The sequence below is a fragment of the Mesoplodon bidens genome (assembly GCF_964165515.1).
Source record: "Mesoplodon bidens genome assembly, chromosome: 18".
Classification (NCBI taxonomy): domain Eukaryota; kingdom Metazoa; phylum Chordata; class Mammalia; order Artiodactyla; family Ziphiidae; genus Mesoplodon; species Mesoplodon bidens.
In genome coordinates, this window is record NC_138175.1 from 44,062,671 (window position 1) to 44,079,676 (window position 17,006).

A 17,006-nucleotide genomic window follows, 5' to 3' on the forward strand; every position below is an offset into this window, starting at 1 on the left:
TTACCACAAATTTTTTTTTAATTTTTTTTTTTTTTGCGGTATGCGGGCCTCTCACTGTTGTGGCCTCTCCCGTTGCGGAGCACAGGCTCCGGACGCGCAGGCTCAGCGGCCACGGCTCACGGACCCAGCCCCTCCTTAATATGTGGGATCTTCCCAGACTGGGGCACGAACCCGTGTCCCCTGCATCGGCAGGCGGACTCTAAACCACTGCGCCACCAGGGAAGCCCTTTACCACAATTTTTTTTTAATTCATGAAGAAGAACTACAGAAATATTGATATTTTCTATCAACTGTGTTTATATAATATTCATAATACTAATAAACATTCTTATTCAGGATACATTATTTAAGTGGCAAAAATATACAAAAAAAATTATATAATTAATATCTGAATTCAAACTACTTTTAAGAGAAATAAAAGTCATATAAATACCCCAAAGGAACCTCTGGTTCATGATAATGGTTAGACTCCATATGAATATATCGGAAGAAATATATATTCTTCTGTCTAGAAATGTTATATTCTTCTGACTATGACAGAATAAAAATAATAAATTGAATAAAACATTAAAACAGAAAGGATGACATCTGAAAATTTTGAAAATTTGAAAACTTTTTGGAGCACACAAAGTGAATGGGTAAAATTTAATTCATTAATTGACTGATTAACTAAGAAAGCAAACTAATGTAGAGCAGTGGATGGTCTGGCACTCAAGTAGGAGGATGAAGTGGTACATCTGGGAGCTTCCATGTGGTTCCCAGTGCAGATATGACATGAACTGAGGCCCCAATCATGACGGCTAATTGAGAGACTATCTCCAGAATGACGGACCAGTTAGCCTGTTCCTCTCTCCCACAAAAGTAGGACCTCTGCTACATCATTTGCCCCTTGCTGGGGCCCAGATAATGGTTTTCTTAAAAGATCGTAGGATTTTTCCGTTTCATTAGAGTGCCAGAAAAAAAAAATTTTTTTTAATCCAAAATTCTGACCCATGCTACATGGATGAACGTTGAAGACAGTACGGTAAGTGAAATAAACTAAATATAAAAGAAGTATTGTGTGACTCCACTTACATGAGGAACCTAGAGTACTCAATTTATAGAGGCAGGAAGTATAGTGGTCGTTGTCAGGAGCTGGGAGGAGGAAAGAATGGAGAGTTATTGTTTAATGGATAGAGAGTTTCAATTTGGAAAGATAAGAAAATTCTGAAGATGGATGGTAGCGCTGGTTGAAAAACAATGTGAATGTATTTAATGCCACTGAAATGTATGCTCCAAATGGTTAAAATGTTACACTTATGCTATCTATATTTTACCACAATAATAAACATTAAAATCCAGCTATATGCTGTTTCCCAGAGACATATCTACAACAGAAGAACATAAAAAGATAGAAAATAAAGAGCAGGAAAAAAGAAAAGTCAAAAGAAACCTAGAACAACAGTATTAGAGACAGGCAAAACAGATGTTAAAAGAAAAAGTGATAAAGGGGTATCAAATAATAATAAAAGGAAAAAATCGCTAAGAAGGCATAACAATCCTTAACTTGCTTATCTCTAACAAGATACATATACAAATTTATAAAATGTATAAAGCAAATATAATGAAAGATTTAAATCACCACTTTCAGAAAATGACAGATCAAAAAGGTATTTTAAATTTTTGTAATGACAGAAGACTTAAACATTATAAATAACAAGCTTGAAATAATGGAAAAATATAGAACCCCACACCTGACAATTATGGAATACACATTATTTTCTACCAACATGAAACAGATAACAAAAAGACGAACATATACCTTTTCACAAAGAAAGGCTGGGGGGAAAAAAGAAGTGATATCATTTAAAGAACATTCCAAAACAACAATGCAATAAAATTGGATGCTCACAACAAAAGATAGTCCCCAAAAGTGACCCATGAAGTACTCTCAGGTTAGGTAATTCAAAACAAGCCTCTAAGGACAACTAATAAAGCTGAATTAAACATGATTTTTAAAAATCTTCTTAAAAGCAGAGGCCAGCTTAAAAAGAGAATGAAGAATTACTGAACCAAAATCTAGGAGGTTAGAACCCAGAGAAATAACCTAGCATTCAATACGCCTTTTATCTGGATGGCATTTAACAATTCATAAGGCAAAAATACAAAAACTGAGTTATAGTTATGAAATAAGGTAGATAAAAGTGAAATCGCAAGATCCACACAAAGCAGAAAGTCTGACAAACACTCCTCCATTTAAGCTGGGACAAGACCCCAAGACTTTGCTTTTTCTGGATAATTCTGAGAACCTCAGCCTTGAAATTGCTGTAAGGTAGTCCTAAACTAGTAGGGCCTGCAGACTACTGGTAAAGCAAACAAAAATTCTTTCTGGAAGAAGATTCAATTGTCCTATGTCTCAAAATTTTCCCACAAGCAGGTTTTCAAATACAATAACCAGAATACAGTCAAAGAGTACTAAGCATTCAAGGGGGAAAAAAAGACCCTATCATCAAGAACCAGCAGGGAAAAAAAGAGACAACAGAAAGACTTCAAAACAAGAACCTTAGATAGGACTTCCCTGGTGGCACAGTGGTTAAGAATCTGCCTGCCAATGCAGGGGACACGGATTTGAGCCCTGGTCCGGGGGGATCCCACATACCGCAGAGCAACAGAGCCCATGTGCCACAACTACTGAGCCTGCACTCTAGAGCCCGTGAGCCACAACTACTGAAGCCCGCGCACCTACAGCCTGTGGTCCGCAACAAGAGAAGCCACCGCAGTGAGAAGCCCACGCACTGCAATGAAGAGTAGCCCCTGCTTGCCGCAGCTAGAAAAAGCCCGCGTGCAGCAATGAAGACCCAATGTGCCAAAAGAAAAATAACCTTAGATATTAGGCTTTTAAGACCTATATTATAAAATCACTATTTTACTGTGATCAAAGAAATAAAAGAAAAAGTTGCAAATGTCTTCAGGGAACTGTATACTTTAAAATGTGGCATCACAGAAGTGAAAAGGTGTCAAATAGCAGTTGTACAATTAAAAAACAATAAACAATATTAAAAGTTCAATGGGCAGATTTAACAGTAAATTAGACACAGCTGAAGAGGTCACTGACAAACCAAAAGAAAAGTCAGAAGCAACTATCCAGCATGGAGCATGAAGAGAATATATATAAAATATAGATGAAAAGGAACAAGCTCAGAGAACACAGTGAAAAAGTCTAATATACATTTAATCAGAATTCCAGATAAGAGAATAAACAGAGGCAATATATGAAGATATAATGAATGAGAATTTCTCAGAACTTACAAAATTCACCAACCCATAACTTCACAAAGCTTAACATATCCCAAAGAGGATAAACATTTTTTTTAATCCACACCTAGACACATCATAGTGAAACTACAGAAAATCAAAGAGAAAAAAATATGAAAAGGAGCCAGAGAAAAAGAGACATGATCTTCAAAGGAGCCACAGCTAGCCTGACTGCTAATATCTCAAGAGAAAATATGGATGCTAGGAAATGCTAGAAAAATAGCATCAATGTGCTAAAAGAAAATAACAACTTACCACAACTCTATAAAGCCATGATATCTTCATATATTGCCTCTGTTTATACCCAGCAAAAAAGTAGCCTTCAAGGATAACTGTAAGCAGTAGAGAAAACTCCATTTACAGCAACAACAAAGATAAAATACTTAGGACTAGATTTAACAAGAAATATGTAAAGCCTATATAAGGAAATTTATAAAACACCCTTGAAAGACATAAAAGGAGACTAGAACAGATGGAAAGACATCATCCTTTCTAGCAATATCCCTTGTTCTTAGAAAGGATGGATAAATATCATAAAAGATGTCAGTTCTACCTAAGTTAATTTAAAATTTAAATGCAGTCTCAATTTAAAAAATCCAACAAGACTTTTTTATGGAACTAGGCAAGATGACACTAAACTTGATATGAAAAAATAAAAATGTAAAACAATTAGGAAAATACTAAAAAAAATGCTATAGGTAAAGCACAGGGGATTTTCAGGACAGTGAAAATATTCTGTATGATAACAATAATAAAAGATACAATGTATACAATGTATCCAAACTCATAGACTATATAACACCTTGTATAGAGTGAACCCTAATGTCAACTATGGACTTTTGTTGATTATAATGTGTCAGTGTAGATTCATGAATTATAACAAATGTATGGCTCCAGTGAGCGATGTTGGTTATAGGGGAGGCTGTACATGTGTGAGGCCAGGGGATATATGGGAAATCTCTGCACCTTCCTCTCAATTTCGCTGTGAACCTAAAACTGCTCTAAAAAAAACATGAAGTCTTTAAAAATATGTAAACAGAAGGAAAGAAAGAAAGGAAGGAAAGAAGGGAGGGAGAGAGGGAGGAAGGAAGGGACAAAATGCTAAAAGAAGGACTAGTCTTACCAGATATTAAAATATACTGTAAAGATTCTATACTTAAAACAGTATGGTAAAGGGAATTCCCTGGTGGTCCAGTGGTTAGAACTCCATGCTTTCACTGCCAAGGGCCTGGGTTGAGTCCATGGTAGGGAAACTAAGATCCCACAAGCCACACAGGGCGGCCAAAAAAAAAAAAAAAAAAAGCAGTATGGTACAGATGAATAGACAGACCAGCATAACAGAATAGAAAGTCTAGAAAGAGACCCAAGTACAATAAAGCTTTATTATATAATAAGGGTGGTATTTCAAATCACAGGGGAGTTCATGGAGTTTTTAATAAAAGGTACTGGGACAATCGATTAACCACTTAGAAAAAAAACCATGGCCCACACAACATACAAGAATAAACTCTGAAAGAATCAGGCATCTAAATATAAAAGTGAAACTATATTGGAGAGGGGGAAGGGTAAGCTGTGACAAAGTGAGAGAGTGGCATGGATATATATACACTACCAAACGTAAAATAGATAGCTAGTGGGAAGCAGCCACATAGCACAGGGAGATCAGCTCGGTGCTCTGTGACCACCTAGAGGGGCGGGATAGGGAGGGTGGGAGGGAGGGAGATGCAAGAGGGAAGAGATATGGGAACATATGTATATGTATAACTGATTCACTTTGTTATAAAACAGAAACTAACACACCATTGTAAAGCAATTATATTCCAATAAAGATGTTAAAAAAAACTTAAAAAAAAAGTGAAACTGTACAAGTACTAGAAGAAAACATGGGTGGATTTTTTTGAACTTGAGTTTAGGAAAACTCAAGTTTAGGAAAAACTTTCTAACTATGGCCTCAAATTCAGAATCCGTGAAAGAAACAAATTGATAAATTTGACGACATAAGGATTTTTTTAAAAAACTACTGCATAGTTTTACCATAAACAAAGTCAAGAAAACAAATCGGGGGGAAACATTTGCAACATAAGGAACAGTATTCTTAATATATAAAGGACTCTTAAATTTGATGGAAATAACATCAATCCTTCTAAATTCTTCAAAAAAATTAAAGAGGGAACACTTCGTAACTCTAAACAAAGATACTACAAGAAAACTACAGACCAATATCCCTTATGAGTATTGATGCAAAACAGTGAAGCATTTCTCATAGAGCAAACTGAAATCAGCAGCATATTAAAAAGATTATACAAGTGGATTATGTGGATTATACGAAAGGATTATGACCAAGTGGGGTTTATTCCCAGAATGCACAGATGATTCAATATATGCAAATCAATCAATGTAATACACAATATTAACAGAATGAAGGAAAAAAGTACATGATCATCTTAATTGATGCAGAAAAGCATCTGACAGAATTCAACATCCTTTTGTGATAAAAATACTCAATAAACTAGGAATAAAAGGAAATTTCCTCAAAAGAATAAAGGCCATATGTGAAAAAACCCCGCAGTTAACATCATATTCAACAGTGAAAAACTGAAAACTTTTTTTGTATCTATCTGAGATAATGGATGCTAATTAAATTTATTGTGGGGAATTCCCTAGGTGGTCCAGTGGTTAGGACTCTGAGCTTCCACTGCAGGGGCACAGGTTCAATCCCTGGTCAGGGAACTTAAGATCCTGCAGGCCGCGTGGCATGGCCAAAAAAAAAAAAAAAATGCAGACACACACAAAAATAATAAAAAAATAAACTTATTGTGGTAATATTTCACAATACAGGTAAGTCAAACCATTACATGTAAGTACACTTTAAACTTATACAGTGATGTATGTCAATTATATCTCAATAAAACTGGAAGAAAAAAGAATAAATCACTGGTGTCCACCATTACCAATTCTACTCAGTACTGTACTCTAGCCAGCAGAGAAAAGCGTGAAAAGGGGGGAAAAGAGTAAAAAAAGATTAGAAAGGAAGAAACAAAACTGTCATTAATCATAGATGATCTATACTTAACCCAAAAGCATTGACACCAAGAATTTTAGCTTCCAGCACTGTGGCGGGTTAAACCATCGCTTGACACAGCCTGCCACCATTGTTAATTCAAACTCTTTACATTTTCGTTGAGCAGGTTCTCAGTACTATATATGGGTTTTTGTTGAAGCACCTATGTTCCAGTGAAGCATTTCTCAACCACCAGGGACAATGGTTAAAAAAGCAGACTTATGCTTTTTATGGAGAAAAGCAGATTCCATAACCCCAGAGTTATGGAATCAAAACATCTACAGTTTAGACCTGTGAAGCTTCACTCTTTAAATTTTCCAGGTGATTCATTTGTATACTAAACCATTATGATGGATTCCAGAGGTGTGCTACAATCCTGTTACTACTACAAATTTCTTAGAAATGTTACAAAATAATTGGTCAGTTATAAACTAATAAGGTCCTCCCTTCCGATCCTAATCCATTTCATTTACAAACAGCATATTTTAATCCATCTATTTTTGAAATTTCTTTCTTGTTCAATTAATTTCCCTGGCCCCTCTGATGTTAACACAGCAGTATGTCTGCAAAGCATATATTCAAAATAATACTAGTTTCTTACCTCAAAACATACAAAAAATAAAGAGTATACAACGTGACTTATTGTTTTCTAATAATATAACATAGCAAAAAATCCCAATGAGCAGAGTAGTTCTAGTAGAAAAGCAATTAAATTTTATCTATCTCTTATTCTATCAGTGAAATATTTTAGCTCATTCAAACAGTACAGTGAAGTTGACCCTCAAAAACCAGGATATAGTTAAACTACTTGCTGCTAATCGTAACATCTGGCCTAGACTAGGGATCAATTTCCAGTTTAAACGTACAGGCAGATAATGAATAAAGAGATTTAGAAAGCACAGGTTGTGTGATGGAATTTACACCATGACCCTAACCTAGGGGGCAGCATTATCGTAACTACTTTTTTCTTCTTTTTTTTTTTTTTTTTGCGGTACGCGGGCCTCTCACTGTTGTGGCCTCTCCCGTTGCGGAGCACAGGCTCCGGACACGCAGGCCCAGCGGCCATGGCTCACGGGCCCAGCCGCTCTGCGGCATGTGGTATCTCCCCGGACCGGGGCACGAACCCGCGTTCCCTGCATCAGCAGGCGCACTCTCAACCACTGCGCCACCAGGGAAGCCCTATCGTAACTATTTTTAAGAATTACAACATGGAGCTCATTATGTGTCAGTCACACTATGATTTACAAATAGTTAACAATGGATTTGGCATTAACTACATAGTATATAAATGGAATCATTATCCCTACAGACAAGGGTGTAATTTTACTGCATATGAAAGAAAAATATACATTTCTGTTCTCCTAAAGACCTGATGAATGATGAGACTTAAATTTAAATTATTTTTAGAAAATCATCTCCCACTGCTCCCCTACACTTGTGCAAGCTGAAGGGAATAGCTAATTACACACACGGTCTCTCCCCACTCCACCCCCTCTTCCCTGTGCTTTTACAGGCAGGATAAATGTAGCTACATTGTTGAAATACCATCAGTCCTTCAAAGTTCATCTCCAATGCTCCATTGTCCACAACCTCTCAAACAGGATTCTTTCCCTGATGGGTAAATTCTCTGGCATTTGCTTTATTCCATCCTGTATTTTGAGCTCCTGCGGGCAGAGGCTGAATTTTACTTCACTTTGGATCATGCCTCACCTGCTCCACCCCCGATGGCTTGCAGAAAGGTTCTCAATAAATTACTATTGGTGACCCTTTAACTTAATGTGCCAATTCATCCATTTAGTCTGGTTTTTCTACCCAAATATAATTCATACTTCTTCTATGGATGCTAAAGAGTAAAGAGCCAGTTGAGAGAATACATTTGGGTTTTTCACCTGAAAGCAGGTACAATAATAACTTAAACTTAGAGAAATAAATCCACAGCTCAAAGCCGTGCTGTTCCTATTACATGCGCTACAAACCTAAGCTGTTGCCTTCCAGTACCTGTCAACACTTCCAACTGGGCCCTTATTGTTTAGAGGGAAGGCCACACAGCCATCTTGTTGGAAATCACCAGGCTTTCTCTACCAGGAGGAAAAATATCTGAGCCACCCATCCATGGCTTGGTATTTAAATGATAAAGAAACAAAGAACATTTAAAAATCAAGACCGCAGCATTCAACAACAAGTGACCACAATTTCGGTCACGAGGGTATCAAACAAAACTAAGCTATTTTAAAAGCAAGTAGAAACAAGGAATAATGAAACCGGCAAGAATAAAACACTAAGAGCAAAATAAATTTATACATAAGACAACTATTTTTCAAAATTCTTGCTCAGCTTTGGATGTTCTGTTTGCCTCCCAGCTACAAACACATTTTTCACACATGCTGGGAATGCTGAGGAAAACTAGTCAGCATTCAGAGGCTTAATCCACAGTCCCAGTGCTGTGCCTGTGGGCGTAATAGTCAGACAGCCATTTGTCCTCAGGAGAGGTTAGGGGCTGAAACGCAAATATGCAAACAACTGAGTTCTTTCCCTAAGATAGCTGGAAAAAGCATGATCCTTATTGCTATTTTTTTTAAAGGAAAAAAGAGGGGGAAAAAAGCTTACAGTCTTAGGGATTTGTTTAAATACCTTAGTATAATACAATTTTTTTTTTTTTTTTTTTTTTGCGGTACGTGGGCCTCTCACTGTTGTGGCCTCTCCCGTTGAGGAGCATAGGCTCCGAATGTGCAGGCTCAGCGGCCATGGCTCACGGGCCCAGCCGCTCCGCAGCACGTGGGATCCTCCCCGACCGGGGTATGAACCCATGTCCCCTGCATCGGCAGGCGGACTCTCAACCACTGCGCCACCAGGGAAGCCCCAATATAATACAATTCTGAGGGAGAAAACAATAGAAAGGAACAAACACACTTGTCCTGGATAAAATCTACACTCTGGAGAAAAGGCTGACATATGTGTGACAGTTGATTTACCATACTCACTAAAGATTTACTGATTTATCAATCAGTGCCTTGGGCACTTGATTCTCCCTGAGGGAAAATTAACAGTTCCAGCTAAACTAATATATTCTATTATGAACTAAAATGAATGCAAGAATCAATCCTGCCACTTTGTACAACATCCAATTATGAAAAAAGTATGTCTATCCTTTTGGGGATACCTAAAATTAAAAGTTATTTAATGAAAGAAATAATGTATTAAATAATCATAACTGAAGCCAATAGACTTTTTCTTTTTTTACATGTAGTTTTTTTTTTTTTTTTTTAGATGTTGGGGGTAGGAGTTTATTAATTTATTTATTTATTTTTGCTGTGTTGGGTCTTCGCTTCTGTGCGAGGGCTTTCTCTAGTTGTGGCAAGCAGGGGCCACTCTTCATCGTGTTGCGCGGGCTTCTCACTATCGCGGCCTCTCTTGTTGCGGAGCACAGGCTCAGTAGTTGTGGCTCACGGGCCTAGTTGCTCCGCGGCATGTGGGATCCTTCCAGACCAGGGCTTGAACCCGTGTCCCCTGCATTAGCAGGCAGATTCTCAACCACTGTGCCACCAGGGAAGCCCCCCAATAGACATTTTTAAAGGATGGCTTTGACATGTTTTAAAGGAGATAAGGGAATCTCAGAAATTTAATTGCATAACTGGGTTAAGAACATGATTTTTAAAGTCAGACTACCTGAATTGACTGCTGCCTCTGCCATTTAGTAGAAGCATTCTCTTGGGCTTCTCTAGGCCTCAGTTTTGTCATCTGTAAAATGGGGAGGCACAGTTGTCCTTAGGAGAATGAATAATGATAATGAATATAAAAGCATTTGGCACAGTAGCTGGCATACAATCAGCTTTCTGTGCAGTGGTTCCATTTTTATTACTGTCATTCTAGAAGCATATGAAGTATAATACTATGATGATGGTGTGAACAAAAAAAAGAATAAAGAGCATCAATCACCATCCAGTTATACAAGGGTTAAATCGCAACCCACTGCAGTCTCCCAGCAACAGTGCACCCTGAAAAGATTCAGGATGATAAAACAGGATGAGGCACTCTGTGCTTTGGAAAAAGGGGCCCCTAGATAGTTAGATGAATATCTCAGGAAGAATTTCAATGACCCCAGATTCTTGCATCTTCCCATACATAAAAAAGCACTAAAATCATTACCTTGAGATATCTGTTCTTTGTGATTAGCAGTAATCTTTTACCAAGATGTATGCTTGACTACATGTTATTTCCTAGCCAAAAAAATTCATATATATACTGGCTCCTCCCCTACCTCTTCAAAGCAGTTCCTCAGGGCTGTCTCCCGGGCTACAGTGCTCAGTAAGACCCTGAATAAAACTTAAATTCACAACTCTTATATTGTGTGTTTTTCTTTAAGTCAACGATAAACTCCAACACAGATAGGCATCAGAACTAAAACAGTTCGCAGGGTACAAAATGCCTTTCAAGCTTTTGCAAGAGTCGTTCAGTGTCATCTAACTGACAGCTTGAAAAGTTTTACTAATGAACTTACATATGTGAAACTTTCTTTAGTGTTACCCATTGATCAGAAAAATCAACATCCATAAGGATGCTTTAAAGAAGGGATCAGCAAACCGTAACCCATGGGCCAAATCTGACCCACAACCTATTTTTATAAATAAAGTTTTATTGGAACATAATCACATCCATCATTCATACATTGTCCTGGCTGTTTTGGCACCACATTGACAGAGTTGAGTAGCTGTGACCAAAACCATATGTCCTGCTGTTTTAACCATATTTCCTGTGATAAGGTATGGTGAGACTAGATGCAGATCAAGAGAGAAAATGAAAAGAGTTTTATAGAAGCCCGTGTGCCTAGAGCCCATGCTCCACAACAAGAGGAGCCACCACAATGAGAAGCCTGCGCACTGCAACAAAGAGTAGCCCCTGCTCACCACAATTAGAGAAAACCCACATGCAGCAATGAAGACCCAATGCAGCCAAAAATTAAATAAATAAATTAATTTTTTTTAAAAAAAGAGTTTTATAATTTTATTACTCATAGTTCCCTGGGGGGAACACAGCACACCTTGCAGAGTTGCTCAGGGGAAGATCCAGGGTCAATCACAAGGCAGAGGGGTTTTTGTGGGAACTGTGGTCAAGCATCTTTATTATGGTTTCCACAGAAAGGAAAGGATGATACAGAGTAGGCATGTTTAAGACAGGCTAATCTGAATCATTTCAGGGGGCTCTGGAGCATTGGGGCTGTCCTTGGTTGTCAAGTATCTGGCCCTGGGTGGGTATGCAGTTGCCCAGAGTATGAGAACCCCTTCAGGGAGGTAGATGGGGGTATGGATTTAAAAGGCTGCTCAAGAAGAGGAACTGACCAGCCCCTAGCCAGAGCCTCAAAACTTGGTCAAGACAGCATTTTTAAAAACTCTACTATTCCCACAAAACCTAAAATGTTTAATATGTGGCCCTTTACAGAAAAGTTTGCCGACTCCTGGTCTAAATAGGAAATCTGGACATCCAGTTTAAGTGGAGATTACCTTAAATGTGCTCTCCAAAAGTGCTTATGGAAATCACTAAGGGAATTTAAATACTTAAAAAGCTTAATTCATACTAGGAATGAGGGAAAGATGCTCTTAGAAGTCATAGGGTCAGTTCTCAGTCCCACAGGCCACAGCAAACCCAAAGCGTCAGTTGCAGTTCACAATAGGCCCAGGTTAAGAAGGCTAGACACTGTAGCTATCCCCACAGCAATGGAGCCCAGCGGTCAAGAGCTCAGGCTCTGAAGTTTGACAAACCCAAGTTCAAGTTTTGTCCTACTACTTATCAATAGTGTGTTCTTGATCAAGTTAACTATATTAGTTATCTACTGCTGCATAACACATTGTGCCAAAACTTAGCCACTTAAAATAATTATCATTCATTATCTCAAACAGGTTCTAAAGATCAGGAATCCAGAAGCAGCTTAGCTGGGTGGTTTGGACGCCATATCTCTCCCAAGGTTGCAGGCAAGCTGCCAAGCCAGGGCTACAGCTATCTGAAAGCTCTAATGGGGATGGAGAATCCACTTTCAAGTTCATTCCTGTGGTTGTTGCCAGGTCTGAATTCCTTGCTGGCTGTTGGGCTGTGTTCCTTACCCCACAGGCCTCTCCATAGGCTGCCTGAGTATCCTTCTAACACCCTCCTTAGAACAAGTGATCAGAGAGAGAGAAAGAGAACAAGACAATGTCCAAGAAGGAAGCCACAGTCTTTATTAACCTAATCTCAAAAGAAACATATCCTCACTACTGCTGTATGCTATTGGTCCCACAGACCAGCCAGCCCTGGTATAATGTGGGAGAGGACACAAAAGTATGTAAAAACCAGGAGGTGAGGATCATTAGGAACCACCTTGGAGGCTGGCTATTGCATTACCTAATTTATGCAAGCTTCAGATCTATCATCTATAAAGTTGGAATAATAATAGTACTTGGCTCATAAGGTAATTATAAGGTTTAAGTGAGAAAGTGTGTGTAAAGCCCTATCACAGTGCTTGGCACTCAGTGAAGCATTCAGTAAATGCTAGCAATTGTTATCAACCTCATTGTTTCATTGTTGTTATTCCTACTGCTGCTACTTCCATAACGGTAACAAAAGGGGTAAAAAAAAAAACAAACAACTTTTAAGCACCACAGGGAAGTTCCCTGCCCTTGGCTGCTTCTACGTGAGCTCTCTTTCTACTCTACACAGGCAACTGTAACTCTGTCTGGAAAAATAAACCCCCAGAAAATCCAAACTATTCTCTTCTCCTCTCACCTTGACCTGAAATAACTGAAACAGGAACCCATAATATAATAACTGATCAAACCTATTATTAGTTAAGCATTAGCCAAACATGGTTTCCTCTATAGGAATGAGCCAAAAAATTATCAGAGAATAAAAAATTCTATAGCTTAGGGCTTCCCTGGTGGCGCAGTGGTTGAGAGTCTGCCTGCCGATGCAGGGGACACGGGTTCGTGCCCTGGTCCGGGAAGATCCCACATGCCGCGGAGCAGCTGGGCCCGTGAGCCATGGCCGCTGGGCCTGCACATCTGGAGCCTGTGCTCCGCAACGGGAGAGGCCACAACAGTGAGAGGCCCGCGTACCGCAAAAAAAAAAAAAAAATCAATTTGTATACTTAGGACATTCATTCATTCATTCAACAAATATTTATGATGCAATTGCTATGCAGTAGGCACTGTTCCAGGAGCTGTATAAACAACCTTGACTACAATGAAAAAAAAATCTCTGCGTTTATGAAACTTGCAGGCTACTGGGGAAAAAAGCAAATACATAAATAGGTAAAAAAAAAATAATAAGGGGTATGTTAGCTGGAAATGAGTTAGATGTAAGGAAGCAGCTGGATACACAAGTTTGGAGCTCAGAGGAGAAATCTGAACAGGGCATATCTGAACAGTTTCCATTAAAGAGATAATATTTATATCTTGAGACTGGATGATGTGATCACCAAAGGAGTAAAAAGGTAGAGAAAGAACAGACCAAGGTTTAAGTCCTGGGGTCTCAAGCATTTAGAGATGGGAAAATAAAGAGAAAGAAGCAAAGGACTCTGAGAAGTAGCCTACAAGGCAGAAGGAAAACCAAGTGAGTGGTATTCCAGAAGCCAACGAAGAAAGGGTATCAGGAAAGTAATGAGCTGTGTCAGATGCTGTTGGTTGGTCAAGTAATATCAGGATGTGAACTGACCAATGGATTTAGCAACACAGAGGTGCCTAGACACTGGTGACCTTGGCCTGAGAGGTACTGGTGGAGTGGTGAAGATGAATGGCTGACTGGAATGGCTTCATGAGGAAAGGGGAGGAGAATTGGAGAAAAAAATTCAATACAATTTGTATGCTTTTCTCCTCTGTCTTTGTCAGTTTAATTTTCAGATCCAGGTACAGACCCTAAGAGGATCAAGGAAAACTTTTTCCTTCCTTATAGCAACTGCAGTAAACACTGGTTAGGCAAGGATCACCAATGGGTGCAAAATCTAGGGGGGAAATTCTGATGAGGAGCAGGATATCTGCATAGACTTAAAGTGTCTCCTCATAGATGGGTTACTAATTTTAAGGGGGAAAAGAGTTACTATCCAGTGGAGAAATAGAACAACTTGATTAGATGATCAAAATGAACATCACCATTGTAGGGCAGATGGAATGGAGTGCCTCAAGGTGGATGTGCTAAGGACACATACTATTATATATAAATGGTATCCCAGCCAAGAACAAGTTTCCTAAGTCCAGTCATGAAAAAAAACACCAGAGACAACCAAAATGAGGAACATTCTCATTTTAAAAACAAGGGATCACTTTGAGAGCCAGTCCCGGACTTGAGGAGACTGAAGGCAAGAGGGCTCCAAGAGCCTTCTGAACAGTGACTCTACTGCTGAGAAGAAGCAGAGGAAATCCCTTTCCACAGAGTTCAATTGACACCAGCTCTACAAGTGTTTCCTCAGAGTCCTATTGGAAAATTCCTCCATCAACATGGCTGAGGACCAGACATTTTTCTGGGGTCGAGGAAAACTCCCCGAAAGCCCTGGATCAGAGTCACCAGTGTCTGTGCCACACCAAGATACACTTGTGGAAAAACCAGACTGTGACCAGGAAACGTGGCATGTTCACTTCAGAACATTTATGAGCTCAGAGGAATCCGACCCCGTCCAGGATCTGAGGAGACTCCGTGAGCTCTGCCATCTGTGGTTGAGGCCAGATCTTCACACCAAGGAGCAGATGATGGACAAGCTGGTGCTGGAGCAGTTTATGATCTGCATGCCGCTGGAGTGCCAGGTCTTAGTCAAGGAAACGGGGGTGCAGAGTTGCAAAGCCTTGGAGGACATGCTAAGAAATAAGCAGAAACCCAAGAAGTGCACCATAGTCCGCATACAAGGACAGGAATTTCTTGTGCGAAGCTCAGAAGTTGAGACGGTTGAATCTGAGGCCAGTGACATGAACAATGAGAGAGGCCAATGCAGGGAACCCCGATCCCCTGTGAGTGAGATACCTCCAGAGAACGGCCAGCAGAAAAGACAAGAGCTGCATATTCTGGCAGGAGCCAAGGACCTGTCAAGGGGGCAGGACCAGAATGGTCTCCTGCCAGAGACCTTTCCTGAAACAGGTGAAATGGAGGGTCTGACATCCAAGGAGAACTTGGAGAAAGACCTGATGGAAGACATGGAAGAGACAAGAACCCATCAATCTCAAGAGCCTGAACCTCTGAAAGGTCCTGAGGGAGAAGTTTCTACTAAGTGTGGATACAGAAAAGGTTCTCTGAGGGGTCTAAGAAGTTTCAAAAGGAAATGGGCCAACAGTCCCAGTTTCCAAGAAGTACATCAAGAAGCAGCCACATCTTTGGACAAAGGAGAATTCTCAGGACAACTTGGGTCGCCTTTCATTGATTCACCTAGCACGGTGGGACCCAACATTCTTCCTGAGAGAAAAGAAGCCCGGGCATGGGCACCCTATGAATGTAGGGAATGCAAGAAGAGATTTCCTTATCCATCTCAGCTTACCCTTCATGAGAGGACACACACAGGAGAGAGACCTTTTCGATGCAACACGTGTGCCAAAGGGTTCAAGCAGGCTTCGGACCTGCGAGCTCACGAGCGGATCCACACAGGCAAGAAGCCATACTGCTGTGATCTCTGCCCCAAGAAGTTCACCCACGACTCGACGCTGCGTGCTCACCAGAGGACCCACACCAAGGAGAAGCCTTTCCGATGTGAGCACTGTGACAAAGCCTTCAGCCACAAAGGGAACCTCAATGTTCACCAACGCACCCACTCTGGGCTCAAACCCTACGTGTGTCCCGAGTGTCACAGTGCCTTCTGTCAGCTGGGGACCTTCAAACGCCACCAAAAAATACATTCCAAATAACTCACCCCAGTCCCTGCCCTCAGATGCCAGTCCCTTCTGATCCAAGAAGGAAATTCAGGATAATATGTTACTCATGTAATATCAAGAAATGATGACATTTGGGCTTCCCTGGTGGCGCAGTGGTTGAGAGTCCGCCTGCCAATGCAGGGGACACGGGTTCGTGCCCCGGTCTGGGAAGATCCCACATGCCGTGGAGCGGCTGGGCCCGTGAGCCATGGCTGCTGGGCCTGTGTGTCCAGAGCCTGTGCTCCACAACGGGAGAGGCCACAATAGTGAGAGGCCCGTGTACCGTGCAAAAAAAAAAAAAAGAAAAAAAAGAAATGATGACATTTGAAGAATTTAGGATTATACTGGAACCTAATGGGGTTCCATTCACGTGAATTAGGAGGATCCTTGAGTGATAACTTATAGTTCCCTTTGGATTTTGTTTTCTACTTTAGTGTAGTCTATGCTTTTCTGATAAGCTTTTGCTTTGTGTTCTTCTTCCAATGAAGTCATGTTTCATTGGTTTTCAGTACTTCATCGTGAAACTGAGGCTGCTGTTGATTGTCTTCCTGTTAGGCATGATTTCACTGTAAAATAGGATGCTCCATGTAGGGTGGCCAGATTAAATACAGGATAACCAGTGAAATTTAAATTTCAAATAAACAAACACTTTTCGGTCACAAAAAAAAACAACAACAAGGGATCATATTTGCTGTGGTCTGAATGTTTGTGTCCCCCCCAGATTCCTATGTTAGGAATGAGGAGGTGGGGCCTTTGGGAGGTGATTAGGTCATGAGGGCAGAGCTCTTATGAATGGG

General features: G+C 40.1%; 1 protein-coding gene across 1 annotated transcript; it reads left to right on the plus strand.

Moving 5' to 3' along the window:
• Positions 1-14,663: 14,663 nt before the first annotated feature.
• LOC308606079 (zinc finger and SCAN domain-containing protein 5B-like) lies at positions 14,664-16,256 on the plus strand. Its single transcript, XM_081216556.1, has one exon. The coding sequence runs from the start codon at positions 14,815-14,817 to the stop codon at positions 16,201-16,203; it is 1,389 nt and encodes a 462-aa protein (XP_081072682.1). The 5' UTR covers positions 14,664-14,814; the 3' UTR covers positions 16,204-16,256.
• Positions 16,257-17,006: the final 750 nt, after the last annotated feature.

Bases quoted from the DNA above. Each gene is read 5' to 3' on its own strand.
- LOC308606079 (XM_081216556.1), top strand. From the start codon at position 14,815: ATGGCTGAGGACCAGACATTTTTCTGGGGTCGAGGAAAACTCCCCGAA.